This window comes from Pongo pygmaeus, chromosome 12 (genome assembly GCF_028885625.2).
Source record: "Pongo pygmaeus isolate AG05252 chromosome 12, NHGRI_mPonPyg2-v2.0_pri, whole genome shotgun sequence".
In the NCBI taxonomy this organism is placed as follows: Eukaryota; Metazoa; Chordata; class Mammalia; order Primates; family Hominidae; genus Pongo; species Pongo pygmaeus.
The window spans coordinates 69,659,252-69,684,324 of NC_072385.2; the positions used below are offsets into that span (position 1 = coordinate 69,659,252).

At 36.0% G+C, this 25,073-nt stretch overlaps 1 protein-coding gene across 2 annotated transcripts in view; it reads left to right on the plus strand.

The window, feature by feature from the left end:
• Positions 1-25,073, plus strand: part of VPS54 (VPS54 subunit of GARP complex) — a 120,125-nt gene that overhangs the window by 85,677 nt on the left and 9,375 nt on the right. For both annotated transcript variants that reach the window (XM_054475130.2, XM_054475132.2), the window contains exons 13-20: positions 2,256-2,385; positions 2,969-3,150; positions 3,601-3,713; positions 6,657-6,720; positions 9,317-9,422; positions 10,290-10,377; positions 10,943-11,064; positions 11,179-11,259. In XM_054475130.2, coding sequence (XP_054331105.1) covers positions 2,256-2,385; positions 2,969-3,150; positions 3,601-3,713; positions 6,657-6,720; positions 9,317-9,422; positions 10,290-10,377; positions 10,943-11,064; positions 11,179-11,259 — 886 coding nt within the window. The remainder of the gene's footprint in view (positions 1-2,255; positions 2,386-2,968; positions 3,151-3,600; positions 3,714-6,656; positions 6,721-9,316; positions 9,423-10,289; positions 10,378-10,942; positions 11,065-11,178; positions 11,260-25,073) is intronic.

Below are 25,073 nucleotides of genomic sequence, written 5' to 3' on the forward strand. Positions count from 1 at the left end.
TCCATTAGTGGACACTTGGGTTGCTTCCACGTCTTGGCTATTTTGAATAGTGCTGTTATGAACTTGAGTGTACATATAAATCCTAGAGATCTTACTTTCAGTTATTTTGGATATATACCCAGAAGTAGAATTGCTGGATTATGTTTGAGTTCGTTTGCTTTTTTCCTATTGATGTGAAAGGTAGAGATCTAACTGAAGTTAAAAAATACTTTTTTTTTCTTTTTTATTCCTCGCTCCTTCGCCCAGGCTGGAGTGCAGTGGTGTGATCTCGGCTCACTGCAAGCTCTGCCTACCAGGTTCACGCCATTCTCCTGCCTCAGCCTCCTAAGTAGCTGGGACTACAGGCGCCCGCCACCACGCCCGGCTAATTTTTTTGTATTTTTAGTAGAGACGGGGTTTCACCATGTGTTAGCCAGGATGGGCTCGGCCTCCTGACCTCATGATCTGCCCACCTCGGCCTTCCAAAGTGCTGGGATTACAGGCGTGAGCCACCACGCCCCGGCCCTAAAAAATGTTTTTAAAAGCAGAATTACAATGAATGAAATTATTTTAAAAAACTAACTTGGGGCTTTTTGGATTATTTCACTCTTTTTTTTTTTTTTTTAAGGACTTGAGTTGTTTTTATTTGCTATTTTCTGTTTATATTTTTGTGAATTGGTAGCATATTGCCAAGAGTTTCAAATTCCTTAATCATTCTGTTACATGGGGGAAATTTTAAGTAATGTTTCAGGAATTAAAAATTTACTTCAGTAGTAAAGTTGACTTTGAAATTTAAGCAAGAATTTTGCAGGTATTCTGTTTTGAGATACTACTAGACTGTTTATATAGAAATGTCGGAGCAGAGGAAGCTTACTTGATTAGAAGTAGACTAATTCTAGGTTCTAGTTCTACTCTCTTAATATTCTAACCTTGAATAGGTCACTTTAACTTTCTAAGATTCAGTGTTCTCCTCCATAGGTGGTTATTTATCTACCTACCTCAGAGTGTGAGAATGAAACAAGATAATGTTTCTGAGAGTACTTTAAGAATATTAATTCCTCTGTTATTTTGAAGCATTAGTAAACACATTTGGTGATATTATGATTTTGTAGGATAGCAGGTAATAACCTTCTTTAATACCATAACCAATTAGAATGGTAGTTTGCCTCAAAGTAATATACACGAGAGCCTCTTTGTAGTATCTTTGAAAAGTATTTTAATTCAACTGAAAAAGAGAAAAATGAGGTTAAGGTACTTCACTTGGCTCATGGTAAAACTAAACTGAACTGATGGCATGGAATCATTGGTCTTTATATATGCCCCTGGGGGAAAATGTTTAAAAACAGAAAGTTTTACATTTCCTCTTAAAATTGAAAAAAAGTACATTATGTCTTATAAATACTCCTCTTTGAGTTTAGGTTCCTTGAAAGCAGCAACCTATTATATTCCCTCTAGTGCCTAGCACTTAAGCGTGGTAAATGCTTAGTAAATATTAGTTCAGTGGAACTGAATATTTATACTCATTCATAATTATAAGTAAAAAGAGAGCCTGTTTGTCATGAAATAACATTCCTTCCCTCTTCTTGCTTCCACTGTATCATCCTAGGTGCCTATGCACAACTGTCCCCTGACATAGCTACTACCTTGTACCTAATCTAAAAATTTAATTTTGCTATAGTTTCTGCAGACTTTCCAATCGGAGTCTGAACCAAGTGTTGAAAATACTACAGTGGAGAATGAAAATTCTTATTTAAGGTTATGATAAAACACATTTGTGGATGGGCACAGTGGCTCACACTTGTAAATCCTAGCACTTTGGGAGGCCAAGGTGGGAGGATTGCTTGAGGCCAGGGATATTTGAGACCACCCTGGGCATTGTAGCAAGACTGTGTCTCTACAAAAAATTTTCAAAAAAGATTAGCCGGGTGTGGTGGTGCACACCTGTAGTCCTAGCTACTTGGGAGGCTGAGGTAGGGGGTTTGCTTGAGGCTAGGAGTTTGAGGTTTCAGTGAGCTGTGAATGTGCCACTGCACTCCAGCCTGGGTGACAGAGCAAGACCCTGTCTCAAAACAAATAATAATATAGATAATAGTTGTATTATCTGAGCATGTTTAAGTAATGTTTCACTATAAAAACTATAAGATATTTGGTACATCATAGAATTTTTCTTCAAATGTGAATTTTACAGCTTTTTCATCCTTCCTATTGATAGGTCACCTATGGAGAATACTGTGTTTACAGCTTTCCCTGACTAAATCTTATTTTGTCATTTTCAGGGTCAGTGAAGACATGAAATTAACTGACTCAGAGCTAGGAAAGCTGGCAAATAATATCCAGGAATTATTATGTAGTGCCTCAGATATATGCCATGATCGAGCTGTCAAATTTCTCATGTCAAGAGCAAAGGTAGTTATTTTCATAAAGCTTTATATATTTTATACATAATAATTTTGAAGATCTGGAATTATGTCTTTGCTTCCTGTGTTCCCCATAATGCATATTATATTTTTAACGTTTAATAAAGTCAGTGTTACCACTGATGTGGTCTACTAGGGAGATGCTGAGATATGAAGTAATCTAAATAAAATGAATAGGAATTATTAAAGCATTATTTTCAGATAAATGATTAAATGACTTATTTTGAAATATATGTTAATAACTAATTTGAAATTAATGTTGTTTTACATATATAGTACGTGTATATATGTATACCTAAAATATGTAGTTAAACAAGTTTATAATAAAACTCCAACATTGTGAAAATTTTATAGTATGACCTAAATTCATTTGAACTACTATATTAGTTATAAAGGGATCAGAATCAAATTTGGACCTCTTAAGCATTTCATGCTCACTTTCTGGGTCTGAAGTATTGGGAAATATTATTAAAATAAAAAATATATATATTATAATAATTGTTAAACTAACTTGGTTTCATAACTCAATTTGGTGTTACACTAACTCTCATGATTTTTGTATTAAAATTTAGGATGGTTTTCTTGAGAAGCTAAATTCCATGGAATTCATAACACTTTCTAGATTAATGGAAACATTCATTTTAGACACCGAACAGATCTGTGGAAGAAAAAGCACGTCATTACTTGGAGCACTTCAGAGCCAAGCTATTAAGTTTGTAAATAGGTTTCATGAAGAGAGAAAAACCAAGCTCAGGTATCATCACCATGTCCATTCTGTTGTTTGATTTTTTCATTTTTCTTTGTGAAACACAGTTATATTTAAAAGAAGAAACTTAATTGGCCAGTGAAAATGCCTGATAAAGGTTTTTTTAATTAAAGGCAGATTGTGGAATTAAAATCACATTTCTTGGCTTTTCAAAGTGGAGTTAAAATGTTTACTTCTATTAAAGTACTTATCAGGAAGATCCTCAGTAAGTTGACTTTTGTTCCCACTCAAAGTTAAGTAAATTGTTTAATCATTCTTTTTGTTTAGGCCGAGATATAAAAAGGGAACTATTTTCTAAGTATTGGTCCTGCTTATTAAAGTGTTCAGCACTTTTTAAGTCTTATGTTCTCACTCAGCTCTTCTTCCTTTTCTTTTAAACCAAGGAAGATGGTATTGAAATGTTAAAGTTTACCTTCTTTTCTCTTTACTGTGGACTAGCCTCCTCTTAGACAATGAGCGCTGGAAGCAAGCAGATGTTCCTGCAGAATTTCAGGATCTTGTTGATTCTCTATCAGATGGGAAGATTGCTTTACCTGAAAAAAAATCAGGAGGTATGTGTATTCATTCACACATTCTCTTTCAATTTTATATTGTTTATTTATTTTGTATTAATGCTTAATATTTCTTTAGTTGACAATGCCTATTTCAAAGCTAGAACCAATATTTCCAGCTTAGTAAAATACTTGACAGGAAAACTATGGTAATTTATAATAATTATTTCAAATATTTATTGTGTGTTATAACCATATGTCAGACACTGGACCATGTTCTTTACATGCATTACTCCAGTTCATTCTCACAACGATCTGTGATACAGGTACTATTGTTTCTTTGTGCAACAGTGAGGAGGCTTGAGGCTCAGAAGGGTTAAGGAATTTTTATACAAATGATGAGTTGAGATTTGAAACCAGCTTTATATAATTTCATAGCTATGTTCTTAGCTACTATACCATATTGTTTACATACATGTGTTGAGTAAGCACTAGTTAGCTTCTACTTTGTGTCCTATATTGAGACAGAATTGAGACAGAGATAACAGCTGTAACTCTGCTTTAAAGAGGCTAAGTCTAATGAACAAAACCAAAAAATACATAAGCAATCACAAGTAATATAGTTACATGATAGCAAAAACCCAAATGTAAAGAAAGAAAACCATGAAGGAGACAAAAAAGGAAGAACCAGAGAGGCAGGGAGAAATCTAGAACATAGAAGTACAGTGATGAGAGAGTTTTCATGTGGAAGAGATGGCTGGGAAATATTTTTGTACCCTAGTTCAGGTGGAGTCATCATGTGATAATAATGTAAATTTATTTATAATAATCCTATAAGATTTACAATTACGAAATTCTTGAGTATTTCTAATAGAGAAAGTAGTTGCACTATTTCAAATTTTATGCATTTAATCAAAGTTTTAAATTTCTACACAGAAATATTTTTAAATTGTATACTTCACATTCGCACAAAATGCAACTAGACTACCAGAGAAAGACTTGAGTAAAACACAAACACTAACCATTAATTTGATACATAGATCATTTGCAATCTCAGTAATTCAGTGGAGTGATAGTCAAATTGCAGTTCAGTGCTTAGTAACTGGAAAAGGGAGGAAGGGTAGAGAAGTATAGCCTACTTTTTCAACAGATTTGGCTGTGCAGGAAAAGTGAGTGATGAAATAGTAGCTAAAGAAGTTAGAGAGAGAGGGTGATTTACGGGGCAAGGTGCATGGAATCGAATCCAGAGTTGAAGAGAAAGGCTACTACTTCTGCCCCTGTGACAACGGGAAGAGGGTTAAGGACAAGTATAAAATAGATGAGTTGATATAGGGCAGAGAGAAGAATTGAAGGAATTAAGTAAATTTTTGTCATATGACAGTTTTTAATAGGTAATAGCATTGGGTGGTAGAGTTTTCTAATTGATTGTATGATATTGGCACAACTAAAGCATTCAAGTAGCAAGAGCTGATGGAAAAATAAAACACTCTGACCACTCTAAATCACTAGTTTAAAATTATAAGACTTATTACTCATCTAGTCTTTCAAGCTATATTTAATTGACTTCCCTCTATGTGAGGTGCTGTGCTAGATGACTAGGATATGTTTTCTGTCCCTGAACAGCTCATGGTCTTTTGATTCCACTGTTAAGCAAACAGAATGATTTCTGAATTAAAATCATAAATGTGGAATAATTGAATTAATCATGTATTTTGTTTGAAACGTGAACTATTTATTTTCACTTCTTTGGAGGATATTGATGGTAGGAGGTTTCTCTTACATACCTTGCTTCGTCTCAGTCTTTTTTTCCCTCTCTGAATAGCATAGGTGTATGCTATTAGAAGTCCATTAACATTTTACTAGTTCTTTTCAAGTTAAGGATCCTGGATTATTACCCATTTATCCATGATATATTAATTGGATTACTATCCACTCAGCTAGGCATTGGGGAAATGAAGGTTAATGGATAGCAGCTAATATTAATTGAGTGTTTACTTACACTGTTTTGTTCTAAGTATTTTACATGTGTTATCTCATTTACAGGTCCATGAGCTAGACATTATTAGTATTACTATTTTACAGCTTTAGAAACTAAGGCACAAAGAGGTTAAGCCCTTGTCTAAGGTTACATAGCTAGGAAGTGGTAGAGCTGGGATTCTAATCCAGGCAGACTGACTTTAGGGCCATTTGTCTTTTCTACGATGCTATGCCACTTCTCTGTAATATAGAGAAGTAATGAAGACACAGTCCTTAACCTCAAAAAATATACGTCTGACATACATTGTAAATTGTGATTGGAATATATATAGCTCTCAAATAGGCAAATATATTTACAAATCCCAAAGGGATTTGAAGCTTAGGGAAGCATAATGAGTTGCCCATGGTAATCTAATCAATTTGGCGTATCCAGGATAAAATCCAGTCCACTGTTCTTTTCACCTCAATATGCTGAATTTTGTTTAAAGAAATATCACATGCTGAAAATAAAGTAACTTCTGGGTTGAAGTATTAAATATATAATCTTTCCATCAAATTTAGAAATTAACTTGTATTCTATAATGATAATAGTGAAGACAACCAATTTAAATGCTAGTTCTGCCTTTCCAAAACTAATAACTTTTTTAAAAACTATTTGCTGATCATTTACCTTGTGCCAGCCCTGAGGGATAGGCAATTTGTGATAATTATTTCTACCATTAACAGCAACCCTGAAAGATATTGTTGTCCACATTTAATAGATACAGATAGTGATACTCAAAGAGGTTAAATAATTGCCCCAAAGTCATGTATCCAGTAATTGGTAGTACTGGTACTCAAATCCAAATCTCTCCAACTTCCAGTGTACTTTATTTACTGTGTGCCATATAGTTTCCCAGGAAGTAGATGTTTATTTTCAGAAATGAGAGTTTTAGGCCTTAAACAGGAATTATCTTCTTCAGCTTTTTCTCTATTTTGTTTCATCTGGTACTCTTGTCTCTCTTGTTTATTTGCTTTACTCTGTAGCCACAGAAGAAAGGAAACCAGCTGAAGTTCTTATTGTCGAGGGACAACAGTATGCAGTTGTTGGGTGAGTGACACATTTTTCTTTAGTAGTTGAGTCAACTATTTAAAACACAAGTCTTCTAGTTCTCCCTTGAAGTGAATTGGAAATTTTGGATTAACAATTTTAACAATGTTAAATTTGGATTAACTATTTTAAATCCTGCAAAGAACTTAAAGGAAACTTTATGGATTTCTTTATCTTCTCTCCTCTGTAGCATACATTGTTAAGGACTACACTGGCTTAACACAAAAAGCTTGATTTTTCTCATATAACAAGAAATCTAGACAACCCAAGAGTAATTGTAGTGGATCCATGATATTATTACTATCCCAGGCTCTTTCTATCTTTTCTTCCGTTGCTTTCTTAGAGTGTATTATAGCATAGTAGTTTAAATTGTGAACTCTGGAGCCCACACAATGTGGAAAATAGAACTATACACAGAATTATTGTGAAAATTAAGTAATTCGTGTAAAGCATTTAGCACAGGTCTAGCACCTAATAAGTTGATAGTTGTTGGTAGTTATTCTCATTGGCATCATTTGATTCACTATATCTTTTACCAATAAAAGTATCTCAAATTCAAGTTAACTGAGAAGCATACAAATTCCATCTTTTTTTGTCTAGTACTATGTCTTTTATTAAATTGGTAATTAAAATATATCTTCATATTCTTTAACAGTATTTCACGGCTTAAGTGTTTTCATATATATGTGATCTCATTTGATCTTTACAACTACATTGTAAAATAAAGATATTGGGGATTATTATTTCCTTTCTCCACTATGAGAATTGAAGCTTAGAAGATTAAGTGGTTCAAGTGACCTAAATGGAGTCAGAATTAGAATCTAGGTCTAACTGCCAGTATCTAGCCCAGCATTCTTTTTCACTTTTCTTCTTGTCAAGTGTTTTTTGAAATGGCCACCCCCTCCGGGAAGAATGTAATTCTATGTCCCTCAATCATGGCACTTACCATAGTATAATAGAATTATTTATTTATGTATATGTCTTCTAATTTGACTCTGAATTCCTCAAAGGTAGAGATCAGGTCTTACCGTTTTTATTTTTCTTGGCACCATAATAAGCACTCAAAAAGTATGTATAGAATTAATCCTTTTTCTGTATCTGTATTCAAATACCTGAAGTCCACACATTCTAAACTAAAGCCTCCATTGTTTTCTCTTCTGGAGTCCTTCCCTGTTTCTGGTAGGGGAAAGCTTTCTTCAGTCTCCCTGTAATCCCATCCCTTCAATCTAGTTATGATTTCCCTCGTTAACTACTGGTTATCTGGTCACTCTTCACTTGCTTGATAGATATGGTCCCCTCTGGCCATCTTGCTTTTGGCTCTTTAGGCAAAGAGTCTGTTGCCAAAAAACTAAATTCCCTGGCTAAAGGAGAACTATTACAACTTCTGAGAGACAATTACAAAAGATAAGCAATGGACTCATGCTCATTTGGGCAGACTCTAGGAGAAATAAGCATAGAGACCAGTATGCATATATGGTCTGACAAGCTGTTATAAAGGCTAGACACCATCTTTCTTGAATCATTAGTTCCTGATATCCTTCAGGCTCTTATAAATCCTTATTTTACGTAGATCTTATTTCTGAGCATCTCATTGAACTTAGATATCCTATGATGAATGGCTTTCTACTTAATTTCAATCTTCTTTAACCTCCCAGTAGTGTGTCTTTTCAACGTGTGATTTGTCCTACTATGGAGGTGATAACTTTAACTTTATCATCTTTGGAAAACTTTTTTTTTTTTTTTTTTGAGATGGAGCTTCGCTCTTGTTGCCCAGGCTGGAGTGCCATGGCATGATCTCAGCTCACCACAACCTCCAGCTCCCAGGTTCAAACGATTCTCCTGCCTCAGCCTCCCCAGTAGCTGGGATTACAGATGTGCAGCACCGCGCCCAGCTGATTTTGAATTTTTAATAGAGACAGGGTTTCTCCATTGTCAGGCTGGTCTCGAACTCCTGACCTCCAGTGATCCGCCTGCCTTGGCCTCCCAAAGTGCTGGGATTACAGGTGTGAGCCACCGCGCCCGGCCAGAGAACCTTTTGTGACCTACCAATAAAATTCTTAGGAGACATGTTTTCCTTAGAAGCCATTATAGATTTTTTTTTTTTTTTTTTTGCCATCTCACTAAGAAAATCTGGACTAGGTTTTCTTCATCAATTCATTAGTTATGATGGAGGACCTACTATGTTGGTAATCAGAAACACTGGATAGGCTTTTTGTCAGTGTTTCTGAATTGGCTAATGAATGCAATACCTGTCTTACTGAAGTGACTCCCTTACTTAATAAGAATGCCATACAGAGAGTATTATGCCTGTTGTACAGAATTTAAGGAGCCACTCATTCTCAGTGTTGTGCAAGCTGATCCTGCAATTGCACAGAGTAAGGGCCTCTTTAAATTTTGCATTCTAGACACCTCTCTTGTCTTCTGTTAGTCAAGAACCGCTGTACTAGTAGGTAAAACACATACTTTAACATAGTTACCAAGATCATTATATTCTCAGAGATCCTTTGTGCCATTAAGTAATTTGATTTTTATATGCCAAATCCTTTTGATTTTTCTTGTTTTGATTTCCTATTCGGCCATTTTTCTTTTCTTGTAGAACCGTATTGCTGTTAATAAGAATTATCCTTGAATATTGCCAGTGTGTGGATAACATCCCATCTGTTACTACTGACATGCTTACTCGTCTGTCAGATTTATTGAAGGTGTGTATGACTTCACTCCATTATGGAAAAATTGTTCGAGGAATTAATACATTAGGGTGTGACTAATCTTAACTCAAAGACATTTCAAGGTCAAATTAACTTTAAGACATTAGTTTTATAACATTTGATTGTGGTTGAATCACAACATGTTATTGGAAACAGGCTGCCTGCTTCCTTCTTACTCCACAGTTAGTGATCCTCATTCACCCATAGAGTTGTTAATGACATTGGAGACAGGAGATGATTTGTTCGTTAGGTGCTGAACATGACTGAGGCCACTTAGGTCAAAAAACCTGGACTGGCTTCAAATGTGCATGGAAGGAATTCACTGAACTTTACAAAATTCATCTCACTAAGGTTAGAGATTTTTCTTGCATCATTCTTTCAGAGCCATTGATATAAAATGAAAACGTGATGATTTTATTCAGCCATTTCATATTGAGATATTTTAAACTACCAGTACAGAGGAAAGGCTTTATTATTTTTTTCAAACCTCTAATCTATTAATTATGTTCTGACTTGAGTTGTCATGTTTTAGCCGAGAAAGATTTTTATAACTTTTGAAAATAGGACTTCCCAACAAGAATGACTGAAACCGAATTTGTTTTGTACATGCAAATTAAAGATTAATTTCTGCGAACTGATTTTTAGAATTTTTCAACTTTTTTCTTATCAGTAAATATTATCATTTAGAATCTCCCCTTCTCATTTCTTTTTCATTAAGTAGATACTAATTGCTTCTACTAGATAATTCATTTGGCCATTGGATGAGAGGAAAGGGGAATGTATTTTTATAACAGCACGTTGCCAGGATGTAAAGAATAGTTTTTAATAAATTTTGGGTTTTTTTTCTCCTTCTTTTGTTAGTACTTCAATTCAAGAAGTTGTCAGTTAGTTCTCGGAGCTGGTGCACTGCAAGTTGTTGGACTAAAAACGATAACTACAAAAAATTTGGGTATGGATTCTTGCATTTAATTCACTTGCTGAAGTGTTAACAGTGATGTCACTGTACTCATCATGTTTTTTTATACCTCATGTTTTCTTGGCTGTAACCAAAGTGGCATTACTCTAAAAATAAATGCTACTTACTCTTTTATGTATACTTATCACTGAAGAAACTAACCATGGGGAAAAGATTACGATGCATTTCCCCTCCAAGTATAAGTTACTTGGAAGTTACACCACTCTAGAAAATATTAAGATATAATGTGTAGAAAGTATTTCGGGGTGAAAGGTATCTGAATGTCAGAAGAGAATCAGTTGTCTTGTTATTGTGATACTGATAATACTCACAACTTGAGTCCTTTGTGAAAGCAGCATGTTCATTACATTATTCAGTATCAAATTATTAGACAAAATGAAATATGTTGCCTTCTGCCATAGTGCTCTTCATTTATGAAATAAACTGGATCTTTATAAGTGATGTTTTTTATTTGATTTGATTTGTAATTAAAATCAACTAATACCTTTTTTTTTTTTTTTAAATTTCTCCATTATATATCTACTCCCTGGATCTTCAGCTCTTTCTTCACGATGTTTGCAGTTAATTGTGCACTACATTCCTGTGATCCGGGCTCATTTTGAAGCTCGACTACCACCTAAGCAATATAGCATGCTTAGGCATTTTGATCATATCACTAAGGTACTTTTTCATATATTTTCTATTGGAGTTTCATAAGTTTAGATCCTTAATTGTTAAGTATTTTTTAAATGTGTCGCAGGGACTTAAAAATACAATTATCATTTCTCATTGCAGGACTACCATGATCACATAGCTGAAATATCAGCTAAGCTTGTAGCGATAATGGATAGCTTATTTGACAAGCTGTTATCTAAGGTAATGATTTATAGAAATTATTAGACTTTGTTCAAAGGCATTATGATGTTCTATTTTATAAGGAGTACTTTACAAATTAAGCTGTGAAAAGATAATCTAAACTTTCATAGGATATTTACCAATTAGTAGAATTTAAAATTTTTTTTCAGGAAAATGTGACCATGTGCTGTGGCCAAGACCACCCATAGTGGTCTAACCTGCAGTTATCTAACAAATTATTCAGGGTTTAGAAAACAACTCAACAAAATTTTCAGATTTCCAAAACAGTTGCTATTCTAAGGGGCTGGCAGGAGTAGGAGAGATGATTCTAAGGATGGTAGAAACCCTATGCAGAAGTATTTTTATGTTAATTTGTTTCAACATTCATTTCTTGTTTGTTTTTCATTCCCAATATGTCATTAAATGAAGCAGTGTTCCCCAAAGAATTCGCAATTATACTGGGAGAGTATCTTCAGAAAAATGTCATTTTAGTCAGCCCCAATCACTCTTGATCTGTCTTTCACTCTTTCCTTTCCCTAAGTTTTTCAATTCACGTCTTAGGGGGAAAGCCAAAATTTCGCAACTTGAAAGTCTGAAAGTTTACTCAGTGTATACTGTCTGTCCAAGATCATATTTGGAGTAACCTTAATAGCAAAGAACTTTGATTTGCTTTTTATCCTACTTGCATCCTTCAGATTCCAAAATGGCAGGAACAGCAGGTACATAAGAATCAAAAGGGCAAGATAAAGTGGTGTCCGTTCACTCACACAAGACTACTCAAACACATATTCTATTAGCCTTCAGAATAATGATATCACAAGTCATCTAAAAATCCCCACTGTTCAGTCATGAGAGAATGAGAGTAAAATAGATAAATAACATCTTATTAATAATATTATTATGAAAGCAGCTTTTACTTCCCAGATTCCTGGAAAGGGTCTCTGACTTCCAGGAATCCCCAGACTACACTACCCCTCTGGTGTAGTTGGTAATACAGGTGTTTTATGCTTCACTTTTAAGAAGCTTAAGGAATTTGTATTTATGTACAAACATACCTATGCTATGTTATGCCTATTTAAATTAGTTTCTAGTTGTGAAGGGAGAAAGATTACTGTTTAGAGATGCTTTATTTTCTTCACGGGTGCCAAGTACAAGCTACATTCAAAAGCAATTCTGTTCTACCAGTTTCCTTTTTGATACACAGCATTCTTCTGTGTACCAAAAGTCGGTAACATATTGTATCTGCTCTCAAGAAACTTAACATCTAACAAGGTAGAAGACTGTAAGCAGCTAACAGTGGAGAATAGAATATATGTTAAATAGTGGAACTAGGCTGGGAATAGTGGAACTATGCTTGAGTCCAGGAGTTCCAGCCTGCAGTGAGCTGTGATCACCCCACTGCACTCCAGTCTAGGTGACAGAGCAAGACCCTGTCTCTAAAACAAACAAACAAACAAAAATAGTGGAACTATTAATAGGCTGTGGAATACAATGAAGAAAAACCAAAGATGTGCTAGTACTCTTAAAACTCTGACGTTAGTCTGTCACTTTGGTCATCCACAGAGTTTTTGAATAAGAATTGTCACAGTGACTATAGACTTTTTCCTGTGACAACTTACTTTTTTTTTCTGTAAAGAAAAAAGAGAATTGTTTAATGAACTTCTCATGTATGCATCACCTATGTTTGTTATTAACAATTTGCCTTTTCTGCTAAAATATTTTATAATAAATTTGAGGCATTATGGTATTTTATCCCTAAATACCTAAGTATGCATTTTTAAAAACTAGGAACATTTTTACATAACCACACTATTATCACACCTAACAAAACTGATAATTCCTCAAAATCATCTAATATTTATTCTCCTATTTGAAACTTATTAATTGTCCCAAAAATGTCTTTTCATAATAATTTGTTTGGACAAAGGCTTCTACACGGTTCACAGATTGCATTTGGTTATTACGTCTCTTAAGTCTTATAAACTGGAACAACCCCCTCCTCATTTAAAAAAATATATATCATTGACCTGTTGAAGACTATGGTCAGGCTTTTATAACATAATGTTCTCTCTAGTATCTTCTCCATTGATGACTTTTCCTATTACTCTGGCATATTACATTCTTCCTGTGTTAACAAGTCTCTCTTTGCCACTCCCTGTTCTGTTTGCTTTCATGTGTTGCTCAGGAGTTTGACCCTGTTTTTAATTAATATCAAAATAGCAGACAGTGTTTGGTTTGGGTTTGCCTTTCAGTTTTTAACCTTTCATGTTCTTATCTGAAAATATAATTTTAGGAAAGGATGACACAATAACATATGGGTTGATTCTAAGAAGCTAATAAGTGGCCAGGCACGGTGGCTCAATCCTGTAATCCCAGCACTTTTTGGAGGCTGAGGCAGGTGGATCACCTGAGGTCAGGAGTTCGAGACCAGCTTGGCCAATATGGTGAAACCCTGTCTCTACCAAAAATGCAAAAAAATTAGCCAGGCATGGTGGTGGGCACCTGTAATCCCAGCTACTCAGGAGGCTGAGGCAGGAGAGTTGCTTGAACCCAGGAAGCAGAGGTTGCAGTGAGCCGAGATGGCACCATTGCACTCCAGCCTAGGCAGCAAGAGTGAAACTCTGTCTCAAAAAAAAAAAAAAAAAAAAGCGGCCGGGCGTGGTCACTTACGCCTGTAATCCCAGCACTTTGGGAGGCCGAGGTGGGTGGATCATGAGGTCAGGAGTTCAAGACCAGCCTGGCCAAGATGGTTAAACCCCGTCTCTACTAAAAATACAAAAATTAGCCGGGCATGGTAGTGGGTGTTTGTAATCCCAGCTACCCGGAGGCTATGGCAGAGAATTGCTTGAACCTGCGAGGTGGAGGTTGCAGTGAGCCAAGATCGTGCCACTGCACTCCAGCCTAGGTGACAGAGTGAGACTCCGTCTCAAAAAAAAAAAGGGCAGCTAATAAGTAAGGGTACCATTGCCTGGGTAGGATGAAACAATATCTAATTATACTAACAGCTAGACTAATGTTCCAACCACATTCATTCATTTATTCATTCATTCTGTAAGTTACGTATTAATATAAACTGTTATGTTCAGTATCAGGGATACACAAGGGTGAATAAGCCTTTGATCTTGTCCTCCAATAGCAAAATATTTGTCGGGGAGGTACATCAATAACTATGACAGGATGTAGGATATATGTAAAGTGTTATAAATAAGGAGCTAATTTAGTGCTGGAGCTTTTAAGGCTTTGGAAGAGATGGTGTCAGCTGGTGAAGGAGATCTGGGAAAGCTTTATGAATGAGGCATGCATATAAATTTTGCTTTTAAGGATAAGATGAGAGCAAATGAAGTTGAGGAGAAGAGATCTCTGAGATAGCAGCATAAGCAAACATGTTGGTAGAAATCTTAAGGCAATTCATTGTCAGGGTTTTGGAGTCAGGTAAACCTAAATTCAAATCCCATGTCTGTCACATACTAGCTATTGAAGGACCTTGGGCAAATTATTAATCTCCTTAAGCCTCAGTTTCTGCCTCTAAATGAGGATAATAGTGGAGCCTACTTCATAAGGTTGTATTAATGAGATAATATGTGTGGATTGCTTTCCTTTTATCATGTATCTGACTATAGCAAGTTCTAGTAAATATTGACTGCTAATGCTTTTGCTGTTGTTGTTACTAATAATAAAGGTAATAGTTCCATTTGGCTAATGCATCAGAGTGGGCACACGAGTGGGAGATATGGTGGAAAGATAGTAGAGAGCTGTGACTACCAGTAGAAAACTAAGCAATTTATATCAGGTTTATTGAGGTATAATTTACAGTCAGTAAAATTCACCTTTTCTAAGTGTATGGTTTAATTAACAAATACAGATAGTAGAACTGCAAGTTATAGAACATCATTGGTAAACATTCTCCTGGGCACTTGTGTAGTCAGTTCACTCCCCATACTCAGCCTCTGAAAGCTACTGATCTGATGTTTGTCCATGTAGTTTTGCCTTTTCCAGAATATCCTGTAAGTGGAATTATACGGAATGTAGTCTACTGTGCCACACTTCATTTAACATAATGTTTTTGGAGTTCATGGATGTTACAGCATGTGTCAGTGGTTTGTTCCGTTTTATCATAGAGTAGTATTCATTGTATGGATTCACTGCTATTTGTTTATTCATTCACCAATTGATAGACATTTGAGTTTTCTCCAGTTTTTGGCTGTTATGAAGAAAGCTGTTATAAGCATACATGTAGAGTCTTTGTGTAGGTATGTGTTTACATTTCTTAATATAAATACCTTAGAATAAGATTGGCAATTGTGGATTATGGAAATATAAAATTTTATGGGAACTTTATAAGAAACTGCAAAATTTTTCTAAAACTTTCTAAAACGCATCATTTTGCCTTTTTTCTTGCCATGTAGAAGAGTTCCGGGTGCTCTTCACCATCACTTTATTTTTTAATGTTAGTCCTCTTGTAGGTGTGTATGGAGTGATATCTCATTGTGGTTTTAAGTTACATAATTACAGATACGTTAAGCATCTTTTCGTGTGCTTGTTTGCCATTCATATCCTTTCTTTGGTAAAGTGTCTGTTCAGATTTCTTGCTCATTTAAAAATATTAGGTTGTTCGTCTTATAAGAGTTCCTTATATATCTTAGATACAAATTCTGTATCAGTATGTGGTTTCTAAGTATTTTCTCCCAGTTTGTGGCTTGTCTTTTCATTTCATTAACAGTGTCTTAGAGCAATTTTTGATTTTGATGAAATTCAGTTTATTTATTTATTTTCTGTTCATGCTGCTTGTGTCCTATCCTGAGAAATCTTTTCTTTTCTTTTTTTTTTTTTTTTTGAGATGGAGTTTTGCTCTTGTTGCCCAGGCTGGACGTGCAATGGCGCGATCTCAGCTCACCGCAACCTCTGCCTCCCGGGTTCATGCGATTCTCCTGCCTCAGCCTCCTGAGTAACTGGGATTACAGGCATGCACCACTATGCCCAGCTAATTTTATATTTTTAATAGAGACGAGGTTTTTCCATGTTGGTCAGGCTGGTCTCGAACTCCCGACCTCAGGTGATCTGCCCACTTCGGCCTCCCAAAGTGCTGGGATTACAGGCGTGAGCCACTGCATCTGGCCAAGAAATCTTTGTATAACCCAAGTTACAAAGATATTCTCCAATTTTTTTTCTAGAATGTTATTGTTTTAGGTTTTATATTTAAGGCTATGATTCATTTCTAGTTGATATTTATATATAATGCAAAGTATAAGTCAGTGTTCATTTTTCATAGTTCCAGCACCTTTTGTTAAAGACTATCATTTCTCCATTGGCACCTTTGTTAAAAATCAACTGTTTTTGTTTGGTTTTGAGATTATATTCTGTTCCAGTACCACACTGTCTTAGCTACTCCAGCATTATTGTAAATCTTGAAATAAGATAATGTGAGCTCACTAATTTTGTTCTTTTTCAAAATTGTTTTGGCTATTCTAGGTCCTTAGCTTTTCCCTATAAAATTTTATATCAGCTTATCAAATACTACCAAAAAGGCTGCTCAGATTTTGATTGAAATTGCATTGAATATATAGATCACTTGGGGTGGAATTGACATTATTGAGTTTCCTGATCCACAAACAGGGTATATCCAGTTTTGTACCAGAGCCAGATTGCACCTACTAGCCAGAACCTATGTTGTGTATCTCTTCCCAGTACTACATTCAGTAACAGCACACTGGTAACTTTGCCAGTGAGTGAATATTTACACCATGGAAATTAACAAATACTACAAACCAGTGCTTTTCCCCCAGCGAGACCATTAAATGTTTACCACACACCACTGGACCTGTCTCTTTACTCCTTACATCTTTAATTTCTTTGATCAAAATTTTATATTTTTCAGTAAACAGGTAATGCACACATTTTATAAGTATTTCTTGATTTTTGATGCTGCTGTACATGGTATTTTTTTAAGATTTACGTTTCCAGTTATTCAATGCTAATATATTGAAACACCTTGGATTTTTCTATATTAACTTTATGTCCTGCATCCTTAACTAAACTCACATATTAGTTACAATGCCAATTTTGTAGATTCTTTGGGATTTTTCTGCATACACAGTCATGTTGTCTGCAAATAGAATCTTGCATCTTTTTCAATTTGTATACCTTTTATTTCTTTTCCTTGCTTTATGGCACTGGCTAGGACTTTCAGCACAACGTTGAATAAAATTGGTGAAAACAGGTATGCTTGGTTTCTCCAGTCTTGGGACAAAATGTTCAGTCTTTAACCATTAAGTATGATGTTAGCTATAGGTTTTTTTAAGAGGCCTTTATCAGGTTAAGGAAGATTCTTTCTGTTCAAGTTTGCTGAGAGGTTTGTATGATGAACAGATGTTGAATTTTGTCAAATACTTTTTGTGCATCTGTTGAGATGATCATATGGTCTGCATTTCTTAGTCTGAAGAAATTTATTTCTTAATTTCTAAATATTTTAGGATTGCCTTTAGTATTGCCAAGGTGAATTACCTTCATTGATTTTTTTAAGGTTGAGCCAACCTTGCATTCATAGGATAAACCTACATAAGGATTTTTTTGTGTGGTGGGGGGGTATCATGAAGGATATTGGTCTATAGGGTTGTTTTGTTTTGAAGTGCCTATTTGATTTTGGTATCAGAGTAATACTGGACTCATGAAATGAGTTGGACAGTATTCTTCCTCCTATATTTCCTGGAAGAAGAATTTGTGGGGAGTTGGTATTATTTTTTCCCCAAGTTTTAGGTTAGAATTTACCAGTAAAGCCATTTGGTCTTTGTTCTTGCTTTACAGGCATGTTTTTAATAAGTTCATTAAAAAAAAAAAAACATATAGGACTATGTGGGTAATCTACTTGAGTACACTTTGGAAGTTTGTTTCTTTGAATGGATTTATCTATTTCATCTGTTACTGACTTGGAAGCATTAACTTGTATATGATATTCTTTTATTCTTTTAATGTCAGTGAGGATCTGTATTATCTGCTGTTTCTTTCATGATATTGGTAATGATGTTAATTTATAAAGTCTTCCTCACCTCCCTCTTTCTGGCTAGAAGTTTATCACATGTTTTGATCTTTTACTTTTAGTAAAAGTAAATATTTCCTGCTGTTTTTCTGCTTTTTATTTTCCTACTCCAGTCTGTGTTATTTATTTTCTATTTTCTTTTAACTTGCTTTGGATTTAATTTGCTGTTTTCTAATTTCTCAAGGTAGAAGCCCAGATTTTTGATTTGAGACCTTTCTTTTCCTTTTTTGAATATAAGCATTTGATAATCTGTGTTTTCCTTTATGTACTGCTTTTGCTGTGTCCTGCAAATTTTGATACTTTGTGCTTTTATTTTTATTTGTTTCAAAATATTTTCTAATTGCTCTTGTGATTCTTCTTTGGCCTTGGGTTATTTGGAAGTCTGTTACTTAATTTCTAAATATTTTAGGATTTTCCAGCAATCTTTGTTTTGAACTGAAGTCTAATTCTGTTTTGATCAGCAAACAGACTATGTGACTCCAGTTATTTTATGTCTAAGATTTCTTTTGTGGCCCAGAATGTGGCCGAAGAATATCTTGGCTAATGTTCCACATGCACATGAAAACAGTGTGTATTTTGCTGTTGTTGGGTAGAGTGTCCTGTGTATATCAACTAAGTGGTGTTGGTTGGTAGTGTTATTTAGGTCTTTTCTGTCCTTACTGATTTTCTGTCTACTTCTTATATCAATTACGGAGAGATGAGCACTGAAGTTTTTTACTATAATTGTAAATTTGTCTGTTTGTGTGTTCAGATCTTTGCAAGTTTTTGTTATATGTATCTTGAAGTTCTATTGCTGGATACATGCACATTTAGGATTACTGTGTTTTCTTAATATTTATTGTGTGATATCCCTTTTTTTTTTTTTTTTTTTTTTTTTTTTTGAGACCGAGTCTTGCTCTGTTGCCCGGGCTGGAGTGCAGTGGTGCAATCTTGGCTCACTGCAACCTCTGCAGGTTCAAGTGATTCTCCTGCCTCAGCCTCCCGAGTAACTGGGATTACAGGTGCCTGCCACCACGCCCAGCTAATTTTTGTATTTTTAGTAGAGATGGGGTTTCACCATGTTGGCCAGGCTGGTCTCGACTCCTGACCTCAAGTGATCCGCCCACCTCGGCCTTCCAAAGTGCTGGGATTACAGGCGTGAGCCACCACGTCCGGCCTGTGATATCCTTTTTATGGCTGGTTATGTTCCTTTTTTTGAAGTGCATATTATCTAATACAAATGTAACCATTCCATTTTTTTTGAATAGTGTTTTTATAGTGTTTCTCTTACTATCCTTGTGTTTTTAACATATCTATGCCTTATTTAAAGTTAGTTTCTTATACCCAGAATGAAGCTGGATCTTGCTTTTTTCCCTTAGTCTGACAATTGCTGTCGTTTATTGACCTATTAAACCATTTAAATTTTTTTATATACTTAGATTTAAATCTGTCATCTTGCTAGTTGTCTTCTGTTTGTTCCTTCTGTTCTTTGACTGATTTTCCCCTCTTTTTTCAGATTAAATGTTTTTTATAGTTTCATTTTGTTTAATCTTTAAAGTTGGTGTACTAGTTATATTTCTGTTTGTTTCTAGTGGCTGCTCTAGGGATTATAACATACATCTTTCAGTTTACCTTTAAATAATATGATGACATTACTTCCCTGATTGTATAAGAACTTTATGACAGGATACCTGTTTTCTCTCTCTCCTGCTGTGTGCTATTATTGTCATACATTTTACTTCTACATATTTTATAAAACCTGTGATACCTTGCCACTCTTTTTGCTTTAGATTATCAGTTATCTTTTAATGTGATAAAAATGAGGAAAACAATGCCTTTTATATTTATCCTCATTTTTATGAAAAAATGACGGTAAATTTTTGGAGTTCTTCATTTGCTTGGATCCATCCGATACCATACTCTTCTGCCTGAAAACATTCCACTCGTATTTCTTGTGTATGTATCTGCTAGCAATGAATCATCTCAGTTTTTGTTTGAAAAAAGCCTGTATTTTCTCTTCATTTTTCAAAGATATTTTTGCTAGATGTAGAATTCAGTTCAGTTGTCTTCTGGCTCGCATAGTTTTCAACAAGAAGTCTGCTGTAATTCTTTGTTTTTTGCTCTATTTGCCTTCAAAATATTGTCTTTGATTTTCAGCAGTTTCACTATGATGTATCTAAGTTTTGTGTGTTTTTGATCATGCTTGAGTTTCTTCTGCTCTTCTTAGACCTGTTGTGTGTTTCCTTTTTTATAGTTTCAATTTCTCTTTTGAGATTTCGGTTTCATTAGATCCTTTAACATGTTAATCAGTTATTTTATTTATGTTATGTTATGTTATGTTATGTTATGTTATGTTATTTTTGAGACAGTCTCACTCTTTCGCCCAGGCTGGAGCACACTTGCGTGATCTCAGCTCACTGTGACCTCCACCTCCTGGGTTTAAGCAGTTCTCAGGTCTCAGCCTCTGGAGTAGCTGGGATTATAGGCATGCACCACCACACCCAGCTAATTTTCGTATTTTTAGTAGAGATGGGGTTTTGCCATGTTGGCCAGGCTGGTCTGAACTCCTGACTTTAGGTGATCCACCTGCTTCAGCCTCCCAAAGTGGTGGGATTACAGGCTTGAGCCACTGTGCCTGGCCTAATCAGTTATTTTTATATCTCCCTCTAATCGTTTCAACATCTGGATTCTCTCTCAGTCTGGTTCTCTTGGTTGCTTTATTTCTTGACAGTGGGATATTGTTTTCTTTTTTGTATATTTTGGTTTTTTTTTTATTAAATGCTGATCCTTGTATGTAGAAGAACAGTAGAGACTGTGAGGTAAATAGTATTTATGCATGGAAATGGACATGCCTCTTCTGTCAGGCTATTTTTGTTATGGTTTGAATCAAGTTATTCAATAACCAAGCTAGGTTTCTGTTTTGTTGTTGCTGCTGTTATCCTTAGTATGCCAGAGGCTTCCAACTCCTTCAGTAGTAGGCTGCTACTACCTTGTGTTTAATGTAGGGCCTGAGGTGTTGTTAGAGGGTTTTTCTCAGTGTTTGTTTCACCCTCATCTTTTAGTCATCTCTGTACATCTCCACTACAGAGCAGGAGTCTTTCTCCAGACTCTCATTGCTAGGCTCTTAAGGGTAATAGGGGAAATATTTGTTCTTCTTGTCTGGTCTCCATCTTAGGTAGAGCCTATATACCTGGCCTTGAATGTGGAGCCCATACTTCTGCTCTCAACTTCTGCTTTGATTGGTGCAAGATCCTGGGCTTCAGGTGTTTTTGTCTTTTTCTTCAGCAGCAGGCATGTGTTTTCGCTTTGTTTTATTTTGAGACGGAGTTTTGCTCCTGTCTCCCAGGCTGGAGTGCAATAGTGTGATCTCAGCTCACTGCAACTTCTGCCTCCCGGGTTCAAGCAATTCTGCTGCCTCAGCCTTCCAAGTAGCTAGGATTACAGGCATGCACCACCATGCCCAGCTAATTTTGTATTTTTAGTAGAGACAGGGTTTCACCATGTTGGCCAGGCTGGTCTCAAACTCCTGACCTCAGGTGATCCACCCTCCTTGGTCTCCCAAAGTGCTGGAATTACAGGCATGAGCCACCATGCCCGGCCCAGGAGCAGGCATGTTTTGTTCCTGGCTTCACACAGTGACCCCAGTGGTGAGAGTTTGGTGCCCCTTCTCAGTGACTTAGGCCTTTTACTTTGTATGAGAATAGAGTTTGGGGAAATGGATGGTATTTGTTTCTATTTCCTTGTGGCAACTAATCACCTCCTGAATACCTGTGCTACTGGGAGTGGATCTATATGATCTTCTCCCTTTGATCCTCCTGTTTCTTCTGAGTACCTCCTGGAGGCCATGAAGTAAAACTTGTGCATGAGTGCAAACTCTCCTTATGGCTAGGGTTTTCAGTTATCCTAAATATATCCTAGCCCACGTTTGGCCTTTAGGAATTTTTTAAAATTTTATTTTCTTCTTACTTGCTTCTCTTGTGGTTACCTCTTCTTTTTATGCTCTGCCAAAAGTGAGACAGTTCCTGTGTATCACCTCTCCTCAGAGGGCCTTTTCAGTCTTTGGAGTCAGTTCCCCTGATCTCTGTTCTCTGATGTCTGATCTTATAGATTATCTCAGTTTTTTGTATTGTTAAGGTACTAGCAATGTTCTGTTGCAGCTTTCAAAATTTTAAATAAAAGTAGAACCCAAAAGTTTTTAAATGAATTAATCATATGATTAGAATGGTACTTTAGAAGTGTTAATCAGATAGTGTATAAAACGGATTTGAGGTTGGACGTGGTGGCACACGCCTGTAATCCCAGCACTTTGGGAGGCTGAGGCTGGTGGATCACGAGGTCAGGAGATCACGACCATCCTGGCCAACATGGTGAAACCCCGTCTCTACTAAAAACAAAAAATTACCTGGGCGGGGTGGCGAGTACCTGTAGTCCCGGCTACGCGGGAGGCTGAGGCAGGAGAATCACTTGGACCTGGGAGGCAGAGGTTGCAGTGAGCTGAGATTGCACCACTGCACTCCAGCCTGGCATCAGAGTGAGACTCTGTCTCAAAAAATAAAAAAAAAAAAACAAAAAACAGATTTGAGATGATATGGCATGTCCTCTACTTGGAATATTTTCACCTGTTTATTTTCCCTTTGAAGACTGAACACCTCAGGTGGGCAGCTTGGGAAGCCATTAGACATCATTGTGTAAATGTCCTTCACTTGAGTTCCTATAGCGTTCCTTGTCCACTTTTTGGAACACCAACCAGCTTTTAGACAGTTATCTCCCCAAAGGGAGATATAGTATTTAGCCCAAATTTGTCTTATAAATAAAATGATATATAACTTCAGCTGTGTGAATTCTAAAATATAAGCTAAAAGATGGTTTTTAAAGTCATACTACCATATTGTTTCTTTTTTTTTTATTATTATTATACTTTAAGTTTTAGGGTACATGTGCACAGTGTGCAGGTTAGTTACATATGTATACATGTGCCATGCTGGCGTGCTGCACCCATTAACTCGTCATTTAGCATTAGGTATATCTCCTAAAGCTATCCCTCCCCTGTCCCCCCACCCCACAACAGTCCCCAGAGTGTGATGTTCCCTTTCCTGTGTCCATGTGTTCTCATTGTTCAATTCCCACCTGTGAGTGAGAATATGTGGTGTTTGGTTTTTTGTTCTTGTGATAGTTTACTGAGAATGATGATTTCCAATTTCATCCATGTCCCTACAAAGGACATGAACTCATCATTTTTTATGGCTGCATAGTATTCCATGGTGTATATGTGCCACATTTTCTTAATCCAGTCTATCATTGTTGGACATTTGGGTTGGTTCCAAGTCTTTGCTATTGTGAATAGTGCCGCAATAAACATACGTGTGTGTGTGTCTTTATAGCAGCATGATTTATAGTCCTTTGGGTATATACCCAGTAATGGAACGGCTGGGTCTAATGGTATTTCTAGCTCTAGATCCCTGAGGAATCGCCACACTGACTTCCACAAGGGTTGAACTAGTTTACAGTCCCACCAACAGTGTAAAAGTGTTCCTATTTCTCCACATCCTCTCCAGCACCTGTTGTTTCCTGACTTTTTAATGATTGCCATTCTAACTGGTGTGAGATGGTATCTCATTGTGGTTTTGATTTGCATTTCTCTGATGGCCAGTGATGGTGAGCATTTTTTCATGTTTTTTGGCTGCATAAATGTCTTCTTTTGAGAAGTGTCTGTTCATGTCCTTCGCCCACTTTTTGATGGGGTTGTTTGTTTTTCTCTTGTAAATTTGTTGGAGTTCATTGTAGATTCTGGATATTAGCCCTTTGTCAGATGAGTAGGTTGTGAAAATTTTCTCCCATTTTGTAGGTTGCCTGTTCACTCTGATGGTAGTTTCTTTTGCTGTGCAGAAGCTCTTTAGTTTAATTAGATCCCATTTATAGTTTTTTCCAATTCTGTGAAGAAAGTCATTGGTAGCTTGATGGGGATGGCATTGAATCCATAAATTACCTTGGGCAGTATGGCCATTTTCACGATATTGATTCTTCCTATCCATGAGTATGGAATGTTCTTCCATTTGTTTGTATCCTCTTTTATTTCATTGAGCAGTGGTTTGTAGTTCTCCTTGAAGAGGTCCTTCACGTCCCTTGTAAGTTGGATTCCTAGGTATTTTATTCTCTTTGAAGCAATTGTGAATGGGGGAGTTCACTCATGATTTGGCTCTCTGTTTGTCTGTTATTGGTGTATAAGAATGCTTGTGATTTTTGTACATTGATTTTGTATCCTCAGACTTTGCTGAAGTTGCTTATCAGCTTAAGGAGATTTGGGGCTGAGACAATGGGGTTTTCTAGATATACAATCATGTCATCTGCAAACAGAGACAGTTTGACTTCCCCTTTTCCTAACTGAATACCCTTTATTTCCTTCTCCTGCCTAATTGCCCTGGCCAGAACTCCAACACTATTTTGAATAGGAGTGGTGAGAGAGGGCATCCCTGTCTTGTGCCAGTTTTCAAAGGGAATGCTTCCAGTTTTTGCCCATTCAGTATGATATCGGCTGTGGGTTTGTCATAGATAGCTCTTATTATTTTGAGATACGTCCCATCAATTCCTAATTTATTGAGAGTTTTTAGCATGAAGGGTTGTTGAATTTTATCAAAGGCCTTTTCTGCATCTATTGAGATAATCATGTGGTTTTTGTCTTTGGTTCTGTTTATATGCTGGATTACATTTATTGATTTGCATATATTGAACCAGCCTTGCATCTACCATATTGTTTCATATGTAAGAATAGTAAAATGAATTTACCTAAGTTTAAATTTTTAGCACAGAACATTGCTGAAAAAAT